Genomic DNA, 7,312 nt, shown 5'->3' on the forward strand with positions numbered 1-7,312 from the left:
ACCCTGTTGCTCAGAGCTCGCACTCTTGAGCGAGTCGAGCTCTTAACCAGCAGAGCCACTCAGCCGGCCCTTCAGTATAGCCTTTTGAATTTGAGCCATACGAATGGATTTTGTATGCAAAAATAGCTTTTTTAAAAAAGAAAGTCAAACTAAAACCAAAACAATCTCCCTTCAGTATTGATGTTCTGTTACATTTTGTACTGAAAATATTTCTCTAGAGTAAGATTTCAGAAAACTAGTCAGTTCATTTTTTAAGTACTGTTACTTTAAAGAACCACAAAAAAGACAAAGCGGCCTGAGTCTTTTTTGAATAGTATATTTATCAAAATTAAAAGCAATACTTTTATTGAGTAAAGTTTGCATCACAAAAGAAATCTAATTCATATATCTATTTTGTAAACATTTTATATAGTAAATTCCCATAGCAAAATTGAAAGATATATCTTTACCAGGAAGTAATTTATATTAGGTAAATATTGGGCCATGTCTTGGCATGCATTACTGATGACTTATTTATGCTGTGGCTGCAATGTAAATTAATTTATTAAATGGTCCTTAAAGATAAAATACTCTAACTACATAAATAAATATATTATTGTTTGATGATTGCTTATTTTATCAGATTCTTACCGGAACTAAGAGCTAAATTACTACAAGAAGCAAAAGTCAATTCATTCATAAAGCCAAAAGAGAATTCTAAAGAAAATGAACTTACTAAAGATGAAAGAAAAACCATACATACCAATGCACTGCTAAGCACTTCAGTTTTGGGAAAGGTAACAACTGGTTTTATTTTTAGCCAGTATAACTGTATTATAGGTAGCACTCTAATGATAAAAATTACTGTTCTCCTGACTCAGATTTTGGTTGTATCTATTCCAGGAAATGGAAAAAGAGAAAAAGCCTAAGGATATCAAAGTCAGAGTTATTAAAGTCAAAAGAGGAAAAGGAGGTATCTTAGAACCAAAACAGACAGAGTATGAAAGTAGACTCTCTCAACAGGATGCAATTGAAAACGCTCAAGATACAAAATCTATCATCAATGAGCCATCAAACCCTGTCAATCCCAGCACTAATTCTAATGGCATGAAAGATGACCCACATGCTGGTGGTAGCATGACAATGCCACCCATAAATCTAACTAGCAGTAATTTGATGGCTACTAATCCCAATTCAAATCTCTCCCACTCCAACTCAAGGTGAGTTCTAACAGAAAAGAGACAGAAAGAAATGGACCTAGTTAATACAATATTCCTATATAATGGTAGCTCAAAGAATCAAGTTCATAGTGTCTGTATATAAATTGAATTTAAAGATACATTGAAATGATAATCATAAAATGGGCATTACTGAGTGCTCCTCATGAATGCTCTAGAAGAAATTAACTTTTCTTGGCTATATAGATGTTTAATTTTTCACAAACGCCTTTTGGAAAAACCTCATCAAAAAAAAAAAAACCTCAGAAAAATTTCTTTTCACTTAAAGAGAAAAAAAGGTGATATGGGGCCAGCTGAGTGGCTCAGTTGGTTAAGAGTTGGCTTAAGAGCGTGAGCTCTGAGCAACAGCGCTGCCAGTTCGATTCCCACATGGGCCAGTGATGCTGCGCCTGAGCTGAGCTACCAGCAGGTGGCAGGATGGCTCAGCTGGTGTAACAACAAAATTTCCTGTTAGATGGTGGGCTACACCCACCTGCTACTAAGACTGAACGTGGCACCTTGAGCTGAGCTGCCACCCGGATGGCTCAGTGGATAGAGAGTGTGCTCTTAACAAAAAGGCTGCTGGTTCGACTCCCACATGGAATGGTGGCTACGCCCACCCGCAACTAAGATTGAACACAGCACCTTGAGCTTAGAGGCCACGAGCTGCCAACGGGAAAGCCAGATGGCTACTGGCGCCCTCCACAACGAAGATTGAAGAACAACAACTTGGCTGGTCCCCTTCTTCAATTCCCCAACACTGTTTTCCTTCCCCAATTCCCCAATAAAATTTAAAAAAAAAAAGGTGATATGCTCTAAGTTCTGGTATTGATGTGCCTTCGTATAGCTAAGTAGGTTTTATTTCTCTTATCACAGCAAATTCTCTGCTTCAAGGAGAGAAATGGAGGAAGGATATTTAAAATAATCTTTTATAGTCAAATAGCCTTTCAAGGTCAAATATTTTAGGAGCAAAATAACATTTTGGGCTAGTTTTAGATTTAGTGACTGCTACAGATTTAGAGACTGGTACATGAGTCTGTTAATCAAGGGCAGTGTGATGGGGGCAAGGATCTGTCTAGTGAGGCATCAGGGCTATTCTAAATTTAGGGCAACTACTGTATGTCTAGATGAGGAAGGAGACTAGGTTCAGTATCCCACGTTGATCCTAGCAGAGTGGTTTGGGCTATAAATTGTGAAAGGTGGTCAAGTAGACATGTCTGTGTCAGTCAAAAGCTACAGTGGGTTACAGACAGCAGGAGCTCAGTTGTTCTTCAAGTGACCCAAAATCCATGGTTGCATTAACCATGGTTGAAAACCAGCCTTGGACAGCAAGCTTAGAAATTCAGAAACCCAGTAGTTAAGAGATCCAGGTTCAGAACAGATCCAAGCTGGAGTAACCCCACAACATACTTGTCACCACTGTTGTCAGCCATGAGCGAGGTGTTCTCCACTCTGTTTTCACTTCTCTACTGAGAGCATTTGGCACTTAGGGACTGACCATTGTATTTTGGTACTCTGTGTTCAACCAGCAGACTTCCATGATGTAGCTTATTCATTATGGAAGCTAAAACAGATGCACTCCTGGGGAGTTCTAATAGCTTCTCATTTGTTTTTAAATAATAGGTTAACTGAAAGAGCGAAAAAGAGACGTACTTCTTCACAATCTATTGGACAACTTATGTCTACTTGTAGGCAAGAGGGTACAGGTGCCACTCAAGTAAGGCAAGAAGCTGGTCATTGAAATATGGCCTTTCAACATTATCCATGCGCACCCTGTCCTCTCTCCTTGTCCTTTCCCCCATATACGGGGCTCTACTGTAGCATTTTTAAAAATATACTTTTCTTATCTTTTTTTTTCCCCTGAGATGAAAATAGGCCATCATTTCCTTAGACCTTTCATAACTTTAGTTAATTTCTTTTAACTTGATTTGTATTTTTAATGTGTGACTTGGGGCAGGGGGGAATTAAGATTTTCACCTTTAAAAGCCACAAGACTTTTCTGGTTTTTCACTTCCCGAAAATGTTTTTGATAGTTTACTTTATAGATTAAAAGCAATCGCCAAATAGACACATTTTGCTTTTCACTAGAAAAACTAATCAATGTAGTTCATTCCCTCATTTTTTTTTCCATAGGAAAGTAGCTTATGCAAAATTGAAGCCCAGTGTTATTTACAATAATAAAAAACTGAAAACAACACAAATTCATCCACGAGCAAGTGACTGGTTAAGTACATAAGAGTATATCCACACAGTGGGATACTACACATTACATTGTGGAAGAAAGTTCTAGGAAACTTTTTATCATCTGTTGTCAAATGAGCAAAAACAGATAACATAAAAGGTTTTCTAGAATACTGCATTCACAAGTAATTTTTTTCCTTTGGGTTTTCCTAGTGTCCAGAGCATATCATTTTGTAAATAGAAAAACAAATTATTAATAAAGTGAACTGAAGCCATTTGTCCAAAGTCAGAGTACAGTGAATAGGATTAAAAATTAAAAGTTAAAATTGTGCTATTCATGATCAAGACTATGATTCTCAGAATATTTAATATGCTAAAAAAAAGTTTGCTTCATGAAACTTTTATTGGCATTTGATCTGTTTATTGGTATTATATTCTACTTCTTAATGATTAAAATAACCTTGCAAAGATAGGCATTGTTATGTCTCTTATATCATCTAAATGGCTAATAATTCTAGGCTTGTCATTTAATAAATGGTGACACATCTTTCTTCAAATTTACTTTTGTTTTTTTGTTTAGAGCCAAATGGAGAAGGGGGTATTTAATGAGCGAGCAGATCAAAGTGACCAAATGGCAAATGGAAACAAAAGGAAGCTGAATTTTGCCAGAGCTGGCAGGAAAGAATTCCATTTCCCAGAATTGCCTTTTACAATAAAGTCAAAGGAGATGAAAGGAATGGAAGGTACACATTTATCATGTAGTTTTACAAATCTCCAGATGTTATCTTTGACAAGACCTTTTTTTTTGTAATACAACTTAGATTTTATCATGTGATTGAGGTGGAAAACAGTAAAGTACTGCAAAAAATATTTTCAGCTGACGAGAATTTTTTCCCATAGTCAATAAGGGGTTAAAGGAGACTTAAAGGAGATAATTTTAAAGAAAAGTTAAGAAGGTAAAATTTTCATTAGCTCTCAGTATTGTTGAAATGGTAGAACGGTTTTGAGGAAGGTTGTTATGGGTCAGTGCATGACCTGGAGCAAATCAATGTCCTATATTTCTTCATGATTATTTGATCATATAGTAGCAGGAATGGCATATGTACTTCAGGCATCCCAAGGATTTAGTAGGTTAAGATTTATAACATGTATTGAGCTCTTAAAATGAAACTCATTTTTTGGCAGAGTAAATGTTATGTTTCTTTGAAGAACAGTGACACCTTGTGAAAAGTTAATATAATAGCAAGAATATAGTACTTGCACAGTTCAAGAGGAATTATCTGATCCACTTAACGGTTATACTCGGAATTAAAAAAAGAAAAGCCTTCTTTTAATGGTAGATTCTTTGTAAAGTTATAAAACAAATAATTTATGATTGGCACACTTTACCAGTATAACTCATGATCTGTTCAGCTCCTTTATAATAAAGTGAGAAACTGGCTTTAGTGGATATCAGAATTTCCATTTGGAACTCTTACAAAGGAAAGTAAAATTTCAAAGTAGGAGTAACAAGTTGTCATTGTTGTATATATTTTTGCAAAAGTTAAACAGATAAAAGTGCTGAAGAGGGCATCAAAGAAAACAGACTCATCTAAAATACCAACTTTACTTAATGTGGATCAAAATCAAGAAAAACAAAAGGTAAAACTTTTTTTGTTTATAGCTGTTTTTGTTGTTTACAACCCTTGACTTGGTGATTAAATTTAGTTATTATAATTGGAAAGTTATATAAAAATTCTAAATTCTGTAATCTTTGAACTCGAGAAGCAGTTCTATATTTTTCTAGAATAACCAGTTACTAAAGGTTTCTAAAAGTTTTGGGGGGGAGTAGTGAATACCAGCTCTCATTTGAATCCTGGAGCGATGAGAAGATACGGTAACCAAGAAAAAGAGTGTGTGTGTTATGTGTGTAACCTAATATAGGGCGAGTAAACCATGTCAGAGGAAATGAATAATGGTTAAACACACTCATATGGTTATACTGAGCCCAAGAATAGGTGTGTTTGTCTTTAGCCTCTTCCCTCCTGCTTTTTCTCCAATTTTGTCCCCCATCTCTGCTGTTCGCCTACTGTCCAGTTTTCACAAATATTTGCTCTCAGCTAGCTGTCAGATAATCTTGTTGAAATGTCCCAGCCCCTACCCACCTGAGAGAGTCTTGAATTTTATTTGGAAATCTTGAAGCCCTCAACGTCCTATGCTGAGCACCCACTGAATTAAATCGTTTAGATCGCCTTAGATTTTTGTGAAGGCATCAACTTCGTTATCTCTATTTCTTAGTTTTTAAATAAAGTTGATTACATTTTTATTCATGACAAAAATTACCAAATACCTATTTAGGAAATTTGAAGAAATTAGAAATATAGAGAAACTGTGATCTGAAACTATTTAGGAAGGCATTTTAACGGTCTATTCAGTTTCCACAACATTCAGATAAAAGAGTTATCAGACACCGTTAGATATATTTTCACAGTGACATTTATGCTTTTATTCTTGGCCTAGAACTTGTTAAAAACTCCACAGTCCACTTTGCAGAAAAGAGGTATTTTCTAGATAGAACAAGAAAGCCATTAATGGTCATCTTTTAGTTCATTATAAAAAGTAATAAGGTGTCTTTACCTTGGGTGACTTACTGATGTCACAGCATGGTGAACAGCACACCATTTGCACATTTTTTTCAATGACTGGGTGAGTTAGGGCTCCTTAGTTGGGGCAAGCTAGTAATGTGCTATATGTGTTTATCCCACCGTCGTATGAGAGTCCCCTCTCCCCGCAGAACTACAATTACATTCCAAAGCAGGAAAAAATGAACTCTTAAGACGGTTATGTCATTTTAAAAACACAAATGAAAGTAGGAAAGGAAACCCCTTCTTGCTCATCTGCTATAGAACTCCTGAAAAGATTACATTTTTAAGAGTGACCTTGACACAGTAGTAGTTAGAAATAACCAGAAGTCATCACTGATGGTTGTAAACTAATGTTTGATTAGTACTCCCCATTCAAATACAATTCTGACAAGTGACTGAAATTGCACATAAGCTAGTCCAAACACTTTTAATAAATTACTGTCAGAATTAAGAAACTTTTTCCAACTTTTGAGTTGGTAGTTTGTTTTTTTAGAGCATGAGAGACTATGATGTGGTTTTAAAAACATAAGATAGGTAATAGCAACTTTTCTATTCTTGGCTCTGTTATTGACTTGAGTTTGAATTACTTAATCAGATCCAGGCACTTCCCAGGTGTGCATTAAACTCTTTTAGACATCTTAAATGTATACTGAAATAACATCCACGCATTGAATAGACTATGACAGGCCTAGAGAGAAACTCTACATTATTGATAGTGAGTGAGTTAGGCAAGAAAGATAAAAGCCCAAGCACCATTCATTTTTGTTTTATAATGATAATGGGGACTCCTTTGCTAAGTAGTCTTCCTGTATAAAACAACCCCTTGGTGCAAAGTACAAGTACTTATGTGTGGCTGTATTTCCTTAGCCAAAGACTCACCATTTCCTCAGTTAAGGTCCTGTTTCTATTTACTTTTTAGAATACAGGAAATGCACAAACTGAAAGGAAGAAGAACCCGCCAGATATAGAGTAGAAAATGCAGCTGCTGAAAATTCAGGGAATCCCAGAATTACTGTACGGTTTTTAAAAGTTCCTTTTTATTAATATTACATCCACAAAAATGCTGACTAGAGAATTCTATAGCTATATCTTAAATTCTTATAGTTACGTGCATATTCACCTAAATTTATTTTTAAATTTATTAGTCTTTAAATTATTCATGTTTTCTTTCTTTTTTTTTTTTTAAATCAGTGTTTCTTGGTAAGTTTTTTTTGTTTGTTTGTTTTTAAAGATTTTTATTGGGGAATTGGGGGGATGGGAACAGTGCTGGGGAATTGGGGGAAGGGGAACAGACAAGTTGCTGTCGTTTTT

General features: G+C 35.4%; 1 protein-coding gene across 1 annotated transcript in view; it reads left to right on the forward strand.

Annotated features, from left to right (window-relative positions):
* Positions 1–6,974, forward strand: part of CDKL3 (cyclin dependent kinase like 3) — a 49,227-nt gene extending 42,253 nt beyond the window's left edge. Inside the window, exons 7-12 of the mRNA XM_019642157.1 lie at positions 623–776; positions 883–1,199; positions 2,820–2,913; positions 3,958–4,120; positions 4,921–5,018; positions 6,921–6,974. Coding sequence (XP_019497702.1) covers positions 623–776; positions 883–1,199; positions 2,820–2,913; positions 3,958–4,120; positions 4,921–5,018; positions 6,921–6,974 — 880 coding nt within the window. The remainder of the gene's footprint in view (positions 1–622; positions 777–882; positions 1,200–2,819; positions 2,914–3,957; positions 4,121–4,920; positions 5,019–6,920) is intronic.
* Positions 6,975–7,312: the final 338 nt, after the last annotated feature.

Source organism: Hipposideros armiger, unplaced genomic scaffold (genome assembly GCF_001890085.2).
Source record: "Hipposideros armiger isolate ML-2016 unplaced genomic scaffold, ASM189008v1 scaffold_66, whole genome shotgun sequence".
NCBI classification, from domain to species: domain Eukaryota; kingdom Metazoa; phylum Chordata; class Mammalia; order Chiroptera; family Hipposideridae; genus Hipposideros; species Hipposideros armiger.